The sequence below is a fragment of the Impatiens glandulifera genome, chromosome 1 (assembly GCF_907164915.1).
Source record: "Impatiens glandulifera chromosome 1, dImpGla2.1, whole genome shotgun sequence".
In the NCBI taxonomy this organism is placed as follows: domain Eukaryota; kingdom Viridiplantae; phylum Streptophyta; class Magnoliopsida; order Ericales; family Balsaminaceae; genus Impatiens; species Impatiens glandulifera.
Window position 1 is genome coordinate 50103074 of NC_061862.1, and position 14101 is coordinate 50117174.

The 14101-nt window shown below is 33.4% G+C and overlaps 2 protein-coding genes across 4 annotated transcripts; one reads left to right on the forward strand and one right to left on the reverse strand.

Moving 5' to 3' along the window:
- Positions 1-725: 725 nt before the first annotated feature.
- Positions 726-8993, forward strand: LOC124927435 (stress-response A/B barrel domain-containing protein At5g22580-like; the record flags this gene model as incomplete). The annotated part of the gene is given in 6 exon segments (XM_047467842.1): positions 726-747; positions 3942-4026; positions 4112-4152; positions 8738-8769; positions 8771-8822; positions 8825-8993. Coding segments are annotated over 6 exon segments (303 nt in total), but the record flags the coding sequence as incomplete, so codon positions are not given.
- A 472-nt stretch (positions 8994-9465) lies between these two features.
- LOC124922077 (fatty acyl-CoA reductase 3-like) lies at positions 9466-11893 on the reverse strand. 3 transcript variants are annotated; one of them, XM_047462802.1, is made up of 10 exons: positions 11752-11893; positions 11577-11680; positions 11283-11503; positions 11116-11216; positions 10848-11040; positions 10594-10755; positions 10443-10524; positions 10064-10339; positions 9840-9970; positions 9466-9758 (listed from the first exon to the last, which is right to left on the reverse strand). In XM_047462802.1, the coding sequence occupies exons 1-10, from the start codon at positions 11840-11842 to the stop codon at positions 9605-9607; spliced, it is 1515 nt and encodes a 504-aa protein (XP_047318758.1). In that variant the 5' UTR covers positions 11843-11893; the 3' UTR covers positions 9466-9604. The 3 variants fall into 3 exon arrangements, 2 of the variants coding, with proteins under 2 accessions (XP_047318758.1, XP_047318759.1); XR_007097751.1 differs by having other exon boundaries at positions 9617-9758; positions 10156-10339; XM_047462803.1 differs by lacking the exon at positions 9466-9758 and having other exon boundaries at positions 9801-9970; positions 10156-10339.
- Positions 11894-14101: the final 2208 nt, after the last annotated feature.

Here is a 14101-nt window from a genome sequence, read left to right on the forward strand (position 1 = left end):
ATCGGTGTATCTTATAAGTATCCATATTAATATTTTTTTGGTTACATCATACATGAATATCATCAGCATCATGTTCGATTTTGAGACAATTATTTTTTTACAATTTCGAGATCTTTTATAGAAAAATTTTAATTAATTAAAAATTTGGTTTCTGTAATGTCTAATATATCATATTCAGTCATTAAACTGTCATCTACTTATATGAGTAGGAATGTAATTGTTTTGATCATTATGTCTAATATATAGACAATGATCATATTTCGATTTTTATTAATTTGTAACTCAGTCACTAAATCATTAGGCAAACTCTTCATTATCTTCGTCTCAAGATGATGATATATTATCATTTTTTCGAGGACTTTCGATCTTTTCATTTATTTTCTCATTGAATGAAAATTATTTTCATAAAATGTCACATCCATTGATGTCATTATTTTATTTGAATCAATTTGATATAATATATGTATCATTTTTTATTTAAAGGATATCCTACAAATATGCATTGATTTGTGTAGGTTTAAGTTTCTCTTTTTGAAAATTATTCTTAATCATATAACATAAACATTCAAAAACTTTGAGAATTTTATAATTAACTTCACACTTGTTCAATATTAAATAGGAGTTTTCCAATTTAACACTTTTGTTGGTAATCTATTTAATAAAAATGTTGAAGTGAGAAGTGATAATGACCAAATTTTATTGGTAAATTCAAATTATTCAACAAACATCTAATTATTTCGGTTAAATGTCTGTGTTTTCTCTCCACAACCCTTTTATTGTGGGGTGAAATACGTGTTTTGGTGAATAATTTTCAATTTTTTAAAAACATGTGTATAGCTAGAATTAACAAATTTTGTCCCCAACCCAACCCAAAGTGGGTTGCGGGTTAGACATGCCAGTCAGCGGGTTCTCTCACTACAAATAAAAATAAATAAAAATCATTAATAGTTATAGAAAACAAGAGTTCAAGAACATGATCAAATAGTCATAATACACCAAACAAGAGTCTTGTCTATCGTTACACATTAATTGACCAAATAGTTCAACAAAATAACTAAAATTTGAAAAATTCATAAAATATAAATTTCAGTAAAATCAACATTCTTTAAATATCACCAATCATGATATAATCCATGTCAAATTCTTCTTCTTCATCGCCTTTTTCTTCAATGTCTGCATCAGCATCCTCTAGAACATTTGATCATTGCTTGGACAATATTGATGTAACTATTACGTTGCCTTCTTGATTTTTATCTACATATGAAATACACAAAAATGAAGGTAGTTAAAAATTCAAATCAAAATAAACTAATATATGAAGTTACAAGTCACAAATAATTCAAGAAAATAATTAAAAATTTGTAAATAAAATTACCGATATCATATCCATATAACCAATTGCTAGTACAAATAAGAGATCGCACATTTTCAGTAAGAGTTGAACTACTTCTATACTTGGTAAGCACTCGAGCACCAATGGAAAAAACTAATTCTAATGCAATAGTAGTTATAGGAATAGCCAAAACATCACATTTCATAAGTGAAAGGATTGGGTACCGATTCTTTTGATTCTTCCAATACTCCAAAACATCCAAATCTTGATAATATACAAATTCATGTTTTGGCTCCTCCAAATAGAGATTCAATTGACATTTTCCAGCACTTGTAATTGTTCGGCTCTCATATGCCATCATTTCCTACATTAATTTAAATAGTTATAATAAGAAAATATAAACTAATTAGAGAGTACAAGTAAAAAACACTAGTAAACAATTTAGATGCAATTCAACTCCTAAGTGTGGAGGAGGCATATGAAAAAAGTTAAGTATCTTGCTGTTCAGTTTCCAATCACTGTCAACAAAATGAGAAGTCAAACAAATATACCCCTCACTAGTACATGCTGTCCACAAATATGAAGTTAAACAAACTCTGTTTTTAATGGTAGCGAAAACATGCTTAAGTTTCTCTTTCTCCCTCATGCATGTAGAATCGGTTAATATCAGAAATAACATTATTTCTAAAAATAAAAGCACCATCATGATTTACATGCTTCATCTAGGTTGAGTATTGACTGCTGCAGTCTGGAACCAAGTTTGAATCCATGAACCCTTGAAGACGAGAACAAAGAGAAAAAAGACGGAACAAATAAGAAGCCGACAGTCGATGGGCGAAGTATTGAGTATCGACTGTTGTAGTGATGCCTGGGGAGAAAAAAACTAGGACTATGCAGCATATGACTATTACTCTATAAATCAAATTAGATTTTTTGTTGCCAACCCGCGGGCCAACACAAATCCGACCCGCCTAGGCCCACGACCCGAGTGGGCTGGCCCGTGTAGACTCACTTCCAAATGGGTTGCTAATATTTCAACTAAACCCGTCTAAATTGTTTGGCGGGGTGGGCCAACTTAACGGGCCTAACCCAAATTGATGGCTCTACTCAAGTAGATCATTCAAAGGTTGATCATATTCTTCTATTAATGGAATGCGTATGCATGCAATTGCTCTACCCTGTCCAAACTCAATTTTCTTGTACATTTTAATGTTATACCAGCATCTCAAAATTGAGAAACCCTTTGGGATATTTCAGTGTACCTTGTACTCAATGACTCGGTCCAAGTACCATTTTCATTTATAAGCATGTTATCGACAAAATTATATCTAATAAACTATACTAGTGTAGTTAGATGTCAATTGATCATTTACCAAAAGAAACGTTAATGTTCAATAGAAAATGACGTTTTATTATCACGTCATTTAAGAGCACTATCCACATAAGTTATTATTGTTCAACTTTTTTTGAAAAGGTAAAACTAAAACCACTTAGAAGTTTTATGTTATACTTTAAATTAATGTGGAAATGGTCCTATATTTATCGATTACTAGCAGTCATACTTGAATATTTCAGTCCCCACACGTGAAGTGATGGTACAGTGTCTCTGTCTATATAACTATTATAAAAATTAGTATGTTTGATTCTATTTAAAAGCGCTTTAAATTTAAGCGGTATGAAAATCAGTCCGTTCGATTCCATCTGAAAGCGCTTTGAGTTTAAGTGGTGGATCATAACTATGGAGTGTCATGCTAGTTCTACTCTCATTAAAAAAAATCAATTCATTACACTAATTTCTTCAAACTCTATGCCATCCTTGTTTGGTGCTTATCAATCTTTTTCAAAGGGGAATTAATTATTTTCCTGTCTTTTTCAGTTGAGATTTTTCAAATAATCTCAGCGTAATCAAATATATTGTAGTGGGAAATCATTAATTAGTTTTTTGAATTTAAGAATTTAACACAAACTTTATTCTAATGACTTCCATCTCAGCTTATGATATTTTAAGAATGAATTGCGAGAAATTATTAATTAATGAAGAATAAAAGCAAAAGAACATAATATGTGTGATGGTTGGACTGTCACAAAAGGTCAAGTAGTGGGTCTCAATAATTAGGTAGTATAGTACAGAAAGAAGCATGCATGCAGCTGGACATTTGCATCAATATTAGGCAGTAGATGTTATCCCAATAAAGTTGAGATTGACTGACTTTCATAAATGGTACGAAAGACTATTTTTCACATGTGAACAGATATTAATATAGCTAGCCCATATAAATTCATTCATTGATCCTCCATGCCTTAACTTGGAGAGTTAGTTTTATTAAAAGCTCGTATAATCAGGGGCGGAGTCAGAATTTGAAACCTACCCGGGCTAATTTTTTATTAAAAAAATCTATCCGGGTTAGTTTTATAATAATGCCTTTTAGCGACGGAAAAGAACCAGTAACGACGGTAATTTACCGTCGTTATTGATAAAATACATACAGGTTGTTTAAGGCTACCCGGGCTACGGCCCGGGCCGGCTTGTACTTGGCTCCCCCCTTGCGTATAATATTTATGGGTGTCCATGGCTGATCATCTTTTCAAGCATTTGGTGGTGGCTAAGTTAAAGAAGGAATAGTGGTGGAGGAGATTTTGAGTGGAATGGAGAAGCTTGTTTCTGATATTGATGTTCTCATCTCCTTTGAATGGTAAACTAGCTATAATTATATATTAATTTTACCCTTTTCATTTCAATTCCTTTCAATCATGTATTCATGTATGTTAATTGAATAGGGGACTTGACATTGAAAGCTTGGAAATGCTAAGGCAAGGATGTTGAATAAACTTAAATTAATAAGGTTTTTGATTTTTGATGTTTGATATTCTTAGAGAAATAATTAGGGGTGAGTGGGATAATCAAGAGATTTGGATGGGAGCTATTTAATATTCACGATAATTACTTTGTCATTTGAAGAGTCAAGCATATGAAAAGTATATGCTTTCTTATAAAGACTTGTAAGAATCCATTTGAGATGAATAAGAAAAATATATTTTGTCATCTTGTTACCAACAAATTGGTATTAGAGCTATTGTGTGTGAGGTGAGCGTGAGAAAATCTGTTAGTCTCAAAAGAGAACGTCGCGGTGTGCGATTATTGAGTGAGAAAAAAGAGCGATCGAGAGCTTTGTGAGGTGTGTGTTGAGTGTAAACACTTGAGAGAAATAGCAGGTCTAACCAATGGCATCCCGCTACCCAAGTTGACAAAAGGCGTCAACTATGACAATTGGAAGGTGCAGATGAAGACCCTTTTCGGCTCCCAAGATAACTAGGATGTGGTTGAGACTGGGTATGAGTAACCGAAGAACACAGATGGATATTCAAATGCCCAGTTGAACACGTTGAAGGTCGTTCGACCTAAAGATAGGGCGGTTTTGTATCTACTATACAGATTAGTCGACGAATCTAGTTTTGAGAAGATAGCTGACGAGAAATCTTCCAAAGTGGCATGGGATATACTCGAAATAACAAACAAAGGAGACGAACGAGTGAAGCAAGTCCGGCTTCAAACTCTAAGGGGCGATCTAGAAAGCATGAGGATGAAAGAGTCTGAAAGTGTATCTGAGTTCATTACTCGGGTGGAGACCGTGGTGAACAAACTAAATTGGAATGGTGAGAGTCTTTCATCAAATCGAGTTGTTGAAAAGATTCTAAGGTCATTGAAAAATAATTTCGAAAATATCGTGTGCGCAATAGAGGAATCCAAGGATTTATCAACGCTCACTATTGAAGAGCTTGTTGGGTCCCTGGAAGCACATGAGAAGAGAAGGAAAAACAAGAAGGGGGAGTCTCTTGAACAGACTCTCCAAGCGAAGGAAACAATAAAAGAGGAGAAGGTGCTCTATGCTCAGAGTACCAAAGGCAGAGGAAGAGGCCTAAATGGTGGAGGAAGAGGAGGACGAGGAAGTGGGCAAGTCGGCCAACAAAATTGGCACGGCCGAGGTCAAGCTTGGGGTGGCCGAACAAACAAAAACAATAATATTGATTGTTATAACTGTGGAAAGAATGGGCATGTTGCCAAAAATTGTTACTTGATAAAATGCTACAATTGCGGAAAGTTGAGTCATATTTCCAAAGACTGTAGATCCGAGAAGAGAAAGGAGGAACCAAATTCTTTGCTGAGAAAGAAGATGAAGGATTACTGTTAGTGACAAAAATTTCAAAAACCGAGATCACACTAAGCTATTCTGATAACTCGTTTTGGTACTTGTATATTGGCGCAAATAACCACAAGTGTGGCGACGAGAGCTTATTTAAAATACTCTCAAAGGTGGAGTCTGGATCCATTTCTTTCGACGATGCTTCAAAAGTAAGCGTCAAAGGTCGAGGAATGATCAGGTATCAACAGAAAAATGGGGGAATTAGAGAGATCATATATGTTTACTACGTACCTGATCTCAAAAGCAACATCTTGAGCATGAGACAGTTGATGGAGAAATGATACTCGGTTCTAATGAAGGACCAAGAACTGCAACGAAGGATAAACTTGGGAGACTCATTTCCCAGGTAGAAATGAAGTAAAATCATATGTACAAACTTGAGCTTAAAATAGTTCAAGATAAATATATGCAACTTGATTTAGAGGATGAGGTCATGAAGTGGCATTATCGGTTCGGCTATCTTCACTTCGGGGGGTTGAACAAGCTGGTGAAAAAGGAGATGGTGCTTGGACTGCCTAACATTATATTTGAAAAGAGGTTCTGTGAAGAATGTGTGGTTGGGAAGCGAGTGAGACTTCTTTCCCAAGAAATTCTGAATACAGAGCAAATGAGAAATTGAGATTGATTCATACTGATTTATGTGGGCCAATAACTCCAGAATCATTTAGTGGTAAGAGATACTTCCTTTCTTTAATTGATGATTTTTCGAAAAAGACGTGGTTTATTTTATGAAAGAGAAGTCATAAGTGTTTGAAACCTTCAAGAAATTTAAAGTGATGGTGGAGAAAGAAACAAACAAAGTTATCAAAGCAGTCCGATCTAACAGAGGAGGAAAGTTCACTTCTAATGAGTTCAACAAATACTGCGATGAACATGGAATCAAACGTTTCTTGACTACTCCATATTCTCCGCAGCAAAACAGTGTAGCATAACAAAAGAACCAAACTATTCTCGATATGGTTCGATCTATATTGAAGGAAAGAATATGTCGAAACAGTTTTGGGCAAAGGTAGTGTAGTGCGCAGTCTATGTGCAAAATAGATGTCCACATGAAAATCTAGGAGAGATGACGCCTCAAGATATTTGGTGTGGTATGAAGTCGAGTGTCTTTCATCTCAAGGTGTTCGGTAGTGTGGCCTATGGGCAAGTACTAAGTCAGCACAAGACAAAGTTAGAAGATCGAAGAAAGAAGTACATATTTATCGGAGATGATGAAAAATCTAAAGCATATAAATTGTTTGATCTTGTTAACAAGAAATTTATGGTGATTCGAGATGTTCACGTGGAGGAATCAATGACATGGAACTGGAGTAACCCAATTGAGGAAAAAACAAGTTTAGAGGTTGTTATGCCTCTGATATCAACAACCACCGAACTTTCAGAAGATGAGTCCGAGCCTCTACAACCAAGAATGAGAAGTTTACGGGAGATATATGATACTACAAATGAAGTTCACATTGTATGTCTCCTCGCTGACTTAGAAGATTTGAATTTTGAGAAAGCTTTAGAAGACGAGAAGTGGAGATCGGCTATGGATGAAGAAATTAGGGCAATTGAACGAAATAAAACCTGGGAACTATCCCACCTTCCTGAAGGAGCTCGACCCAATAGAGTAAAATGGGTGTACAAAAAAAAGATGAATGTCGAGGGAGAGGTTGAGCGTTATAAGGCTTGACTTGTGGTGAACGGTTATAGACAAAAGGAGGGAATCATTTATGATGAAGTCTTTGCTCCTATCACGAGAATGGAGTCAATCCGACTTCTGATCTCATTAGCTGCTCATAACCAATGGTCGATTCTACAGATGGATGTGAAATCAGCCTTTCTAAATGGAGTGTTGAAGGAGGAGGTGTACGTCGAGCAACCACTCGGGTATATCAAGAGATGTGATGAGAAGAAGGTGTTGAGATTGAGAAAAGCCCTCTACGGGCTGAAGCAGGCTCCTCGTTCTTAGAATGAGAGAATTAACAAGTATTTCAAGAAAATGGGTACCAACAATGTCCGTACGAGCATGCTTTGTACATAAAGAAATCAGAAAATGATATGATGGTAGTCGCTCTCTATGTCGACGACCTCATATTCACCGGGAGTAACACATATTTGGTTAAGGAGTTCAACGTGGTAATGAAGAAGGAGTTCGAGATGACAGACTTGGATTTGATGAAATATTTTCTTGGCCTAAAAGTGAAGTAGTCGGAGGAAGGGATTTTTATATCCCAAGAGAGGCACTAAACTCTCAAAGTTTGATGGAGGAGAACGGGCTGATGCTGGGAGATATCGAAGCTTAGTCAGAAGTCTAAGGTATCTTACAAGCACGAGACCCGACATAATGTGGAGTGTTGGGATAACAAGAAGATTCATGGAGGATCCAAGCTATACATATTGGAAGGCCTTGAAGAGAATTCTGAGATATCTTTGAGAAACTCTTTCACTTGGTGTTTTCTATTCAAAATAAGATGACTACCGATTAGTGGGTTACTCTGATAGCGATTGGTGTGGTGATATTGATGACTAGAAAAGTACTTCGGGTTATGTATTCCTACTCGGAAATACGGCTTTTACTTGGTTGTCAATGAAGCAACCTATTGTAACTTTGTCGACCTGCGAGGCAGAGTATGTGGCGACCACTTGGAGTGTGTGTCATGCAGTCTGGCTTTCAAATTTATTAAGGCATTTGGGAGTGATCCAAGATGAAGGGACTGTGATTCGAGTTGATAACAAGTCGGCGATCGAGTTGGCAAAGAACCCGGTTAATCACGGAAGGAGCAAGCACATTGATGTCCAATTTCATTTTATTCGAGAACAAGTCAAAGAAGGAAAGGTTGAGCTGGAGCATGTTGAATGCCGAGCTCAAGCCACTGACATATTCACCAACCCACTAACGACCACACTACTGGAGAGTTATAAAAGACTGATTGGAATGAGAGATGGGAAGATTATTTAAGTTTAAGGGGGATTTGTTGAATAAACTTAAATTACTAAGGTTTTTGGTTTTTTGATGTTTAATATTCCTAGAGAAATAATTAGGGGTGAGTGAGATAACCAAGAGATTTGGGTGGGAACTATTTAATATTCACAATAATTATTTTGTCATTTGAAGAGTCAAGCATATGAAAAGTCTATGCTTTCATATAAAGACTTGTAAGAATTCATTTGAGATGAATAAGAAAAATATATTTTGCCATCTTGTTACCAACAAAGGATACACATGCCTTTGTGATGACATTCAAGAGCAAAGGATGACTACAATTCCTTCCTTTCCCATCCCAAACATGTTGAGTTCTCGGCTAATTTTCCCAAGTCATTGACAAGATTGTCATGCTTGATTTCCCCGCCGTTCAATCCAAGTCTCCACCATGATCGATCCTCGATTGATCAAGCAATTACTAGAAGAATGTTTGTGGATGTTCATGATATTGGATGTAATATTGGTTTGGTGATGGTATGCATTTGTAGTACGGTATTAAAGAGATTCTATTGAAGCAGTTTAAAAAAATATCAAAATTGAGTCAGATTTTATTAGCAAACATATCTGATCAGTAGATATCAAAATAGAGGCAGATTCACTAGCAGTTGGCTCAAAGTTAAATTGCTGCCCATTTTTCATTATAATTCAATGAATTTTGGTTTATTCGAGATTAAGAAGTTCTAATGTTCAGCCCAATATTCAGATAAACCTCATTTTTTTTAGTTAAAACAGTTTTCTGGCTATTAATGGTTATTGTTTTACTAGTGGGAGCAGTTGAATGAAGACAATTTAAAAAATATTAATGCCGTTGGAAGCAATAATTAATATTAAGATTAGTCTTCTATGATGAAGCTAATAAATAAAAATTATAAGGGATGGAACAAGTAGATCTTGATATATTAATTTCTTATTTTGTGATAATTTTTTAGAGAGCATTACATAAATATTTATTGGACAATAAATTATTAAGGAAGTAGATGAGAACGTTGGAAGAAGATATATAATGACTTCTTAGGAAGAAACTAAGTCTCTTGAGAATAATTAATAATGTCACAAGAAATTAACAAGCTTAAGCTTATTGAAGGAAGAAGAAAAATCCTTTTAGAAAAGAGACTTGACGATTGCGGGAATATGTGTATTCATGAAATACTCCTCCCAATCAATAGACGATGAATGGAAATTAAACGTACTTTCATCTATCTTGTACATTCTTCTTACCATTTCTCGTAGTTCCTCAGTGTTGTTATCTTTGAATCTTTATAAGATAAATAAATATTGAATGTATCAAATCAAACAATGTCCACAATAAAAAAAAATTAATTTAATTTATACTTACATTGATTTGAAATACAAGTAAGGTTTGTACATATCAACCAGCCTTATCAAAAACTTGATCTTTCTACTAAGTTGTTCGTGAGTGTTTCCTTTTATTGATAAAAAAGTTACTTTGTTCACCAATTTCAGGCCCTGCATTATTTGTTTTAATTATAAAAATGGATCTTTCAATACAAAATTGATTAGAAAACATATATAATAGGTGAAATGAAGGAATTTGTTCACCTTCAATGGTATCAAGTAATAGAAATTCATGTATGCATGGAAGGCCTTAAGGGTGCTAAATGACCTGAGTTTGCCAACCTTAACAATCTTACCATTTTTGTCAACCCAAGGATTAATGGTGAAGTACTTGAACAGGCTGACTGCAAGACAACCGTAAGTGACGGGATTTCTCATAGAAGAGCCGATGTGATAAATTATTGTATCACGAAGATACATTTGTTTCATGTTGACTATGATTGCACAAATCATTGCATTTACCACCATATCACTTGGGATCTGAAAAAAAAAACTTCTTTATATTCTTTTGTTTTAAAAAAATGTTCATTTTTCTTGATGTTAAATGATGATGGATATATATAGTAGAAGTAAATATGATTACCAAATCACAAATTGATTGTGGATCAAATGCTAGACATTTCATCTTTCCTTTGCCATAACCAAGGATGAATCCATTGATTGTTCTATAAGAAAACATTAATATATTAAATATTAATTACTCCAAACTAATCAATGATATGATGAAAATGTACCCGATGCCTTGATTCCAACCAGGGAAAGGGTCTTTGAACGTGCTCGAGATCATAGTTGGACGCATAATAACCAAAGAAATATCACCTTTCCATTGTCCTAACCACATTTCAGTCATTGCTTTTGTAAATACATATGTATTTGGCCACCCATACTTTCTTGCCCTGCATGTCCAAATCCAAATAAATGATATTGATCATTATATATAAGAACTTGAATCCGTGATGAGGATAATGATATCTAATCTAATAATAACCTTTGCATGCCCATGTCTTTCATAGCTAAAGTAATTTTTTTTTCATTAGCTTTTTTTACTTTTAGTTCACTCAGATGATCTTCCATCATTCTAATTTCGGTTTCAATGTTTAATCCATCAATTCCATTAAGGCTTTCACCCATATAAAAGGGCTTCTCTAGTATGTATCCCTCCTTTTCTCCACATACATAGGCTGATCACAAAGACAAAAACTGTGAGTTATTTAGCCAAAGTCATGAAAAGAGGGCTGTGGGCAAAGGGTGCTGACCAGTGGAGACATGAAGAAGCAATTTTAAGTTTGTACATCTTTGGGCAAAGCTCAATACGTTCATAGCTCCCTTCAGGTTTGTGTTTATTGCAGTATCATATCTGCATTATACATTATCCATTATACATTTTATACATATCTAAATGCATATATGATTAGTTATTTACCTTTCATCAAATCTCACGGTGGCAGCGGAATGAACAATAATGTCAATATGTGTAAACATATTATGTAACATAATATTGGAGTTGGAGTCATCATTCCTAATGATCCCGAGATCGAATGATCTGATGTCCCCAGGAACTGCAACTATTTTTTCCGAAATAAAAGACCTAAGTCCCTCTGCCCCCAATTTTCCAACAACTCGAAATAATTCATTTTCTATGACCTGTTATAACATGTTCGTATGTGATTTTAGATTTCATAAACTCTTACGTACCATTAAAATTATAATTAATTACCTCATCTAGTAAGCGTTTATTGGCTGATGAAATATCATCTGCTCTTATTAGAAGATACATTCTCTTGAAATCTGACTGAGTTCTTACCATCTTCTCCACAAATACTAATAATATTGAATATATTAATATTAATAAATAAATAAGGACATATATAATGGAGTTAAAGAGTACGTACATTTAGCCAAGAAACCAGTAGCGCCAGTGACCAAAATGGTCATATTATGGAAAAGATGAAGATTTTGCTGATCTACTGGTAGAGACGCCATTGAAGAAGAATAGAGTTTAATTAGCTAGATAGTAGGTAGGAAAGAAGGATACAAATTTATGTGGAAGATAGATGAGGATCATATATATATATATATATATATATATATATATATATATATATATATATATATATATATATATATATATATATATATATATATATATATATATATATATATATATATATATATATATATATATATATATAAATATTGTCTTTTAAAAAAATGATAAATTTGATTCATTTATTTATTTGAAAAAAATAAAAAAATAAAAAAATAAAATTCAATTTAAAAGCTAGCCCGCTTTACACATTATTGAAACTAAGGCCTAGTTTGGATTATGATTTTTTTTTTTTAATTTAGAGAGAGAAAAAAATAATGATTTTTGATTATTTTGAGAAGGTAGTGATTATTTTTGATAAAAATACTTAAAAGATATTGATATATATAAATAAAATAAAAAGTATTTTAATATTTTGATTAATAAAATAAATGATATAATTATTGAAAATTGATTTATGAAAATTAATTTTGTTTGAATTATTTTAAAAATAAAAAGACAACCAAACCTAACTACTAATTGACATTTATGTTACACATGGAGGCTGGATCATTAAAGAGTTGTGAAGAAGGCTGCGTTTGTTACATTATAATATATAAGGTATAAATTATATATATAGATATAAATTGTAAGGTAGTATAAGAATGTATAAGTTATATATACTATTATTGTTTGGTTGGAAGTGTAAGATATATATAATAAGAATTTGTATATTTTAATTTATTTCCCTTAATTTATACTAGAATATTTTTTTTTAATATAGGAGGGTGTATTATTTTTTTTTCATTACTTAGTTTTGAGTTTATGTTGTATATTGTTCGGTCTGACATCAGATTAATTTTTTTGTCTCGGATTTTTATAGTCCGAACAATAATGACAATCATCGAGGGTCATTTGCTCATCATGACATTCGATTGTGTTGGTGATCATTTCCCGAGTCCGTACTCGTCCCCTTCTTTGCAACAAAGAAGACGACATAATCAGATCTAAAATAAATTTTCATTTTTTTAATAAATAGTTACTCGATTTGATCTTTTGTATGGATGACCTCTTACGGGTATCCTCCCATTATTTGTAAGAAATGAGTTTTCAAGCAAATGAGTATTATAAAGATTAAAATTACAATTAATGTGATATATGTGGCTGCAAATTTGATAGATGAGTGTTAATAATGCATCTTTGAAAAATAATGTATGGTAAATTTTAGGGTGATAGAGAAGACTTTGATGTAACTCACTATAATATAGTGAATGTGTTTTTAAGAGACTTATGGGTCCCATAATTTTTTATCATTACTAAATTTTACACGTTAAAAATTGATTTGTCTTTTTGTACTTAATTTTACCGTTTGTTATCTCATTTAGTTCTCATGGTTATCTCATTTAGCATACAAAGAGAAGGACAAAGCCATGATTTAAATTTTACTCGGACTAATTCATTAACATAATAATATAAGCTCTCTCACAATGTTCACTATAAAATTATTAAAGGTGAAAATTAAAGGTGTTATTTAAAATCGTAGTTAAAAAACATACAATTTAACAACAGTTTATAAAAATCAATTTAATGTTTCAATTTTACGATAATATTGTTGGGTCAAATTATTTTGACTAAGGGTCAAATCATTTTGACTATCGAAATTTTGATGATGAGTTTGTGTAAAACATAAACTAAACCTTCTAATTGTTTTTGGTGCAGGTGCATTAAAACGTGCTAAATTAGACTAAGTCTAAATGAGCTTCATTAGACCTACGTGCTATTAGACGCATTAAGTTAGACGTGCAGTCTAACAGGCGTAGTTAGACGTGCATTTTAACAGATACGTAGTTAGACGTGCAGTCTAACAGATACGTAGTTAGACATGCAGTCTAACAAATACATAGTGAGACGTGTAGTCTAACATGCGTAGTTAGACGTGCAATCTAACAGATACGTAGTTAGACGTGTAGTCTAACAGATACGTAGTTAGACATGCAATCTAACAGATACGTAGTTAGACGTGTAGTCTAACAGATACGTAGTTAGACGTGCAGTCTAACAGACGTAGTTAAACGTGTAGTTTAACAGACGTAGTTAGACGTGCAGTCTAACAGATACGTAGTTAGACGTGTAGTCTAACAAGCGTAGTTAGACGTGCAGTCTAACAGATACGTAGTTAGACGTGCAGTCTAATAGATAAGTAGTTAGACGTGTAG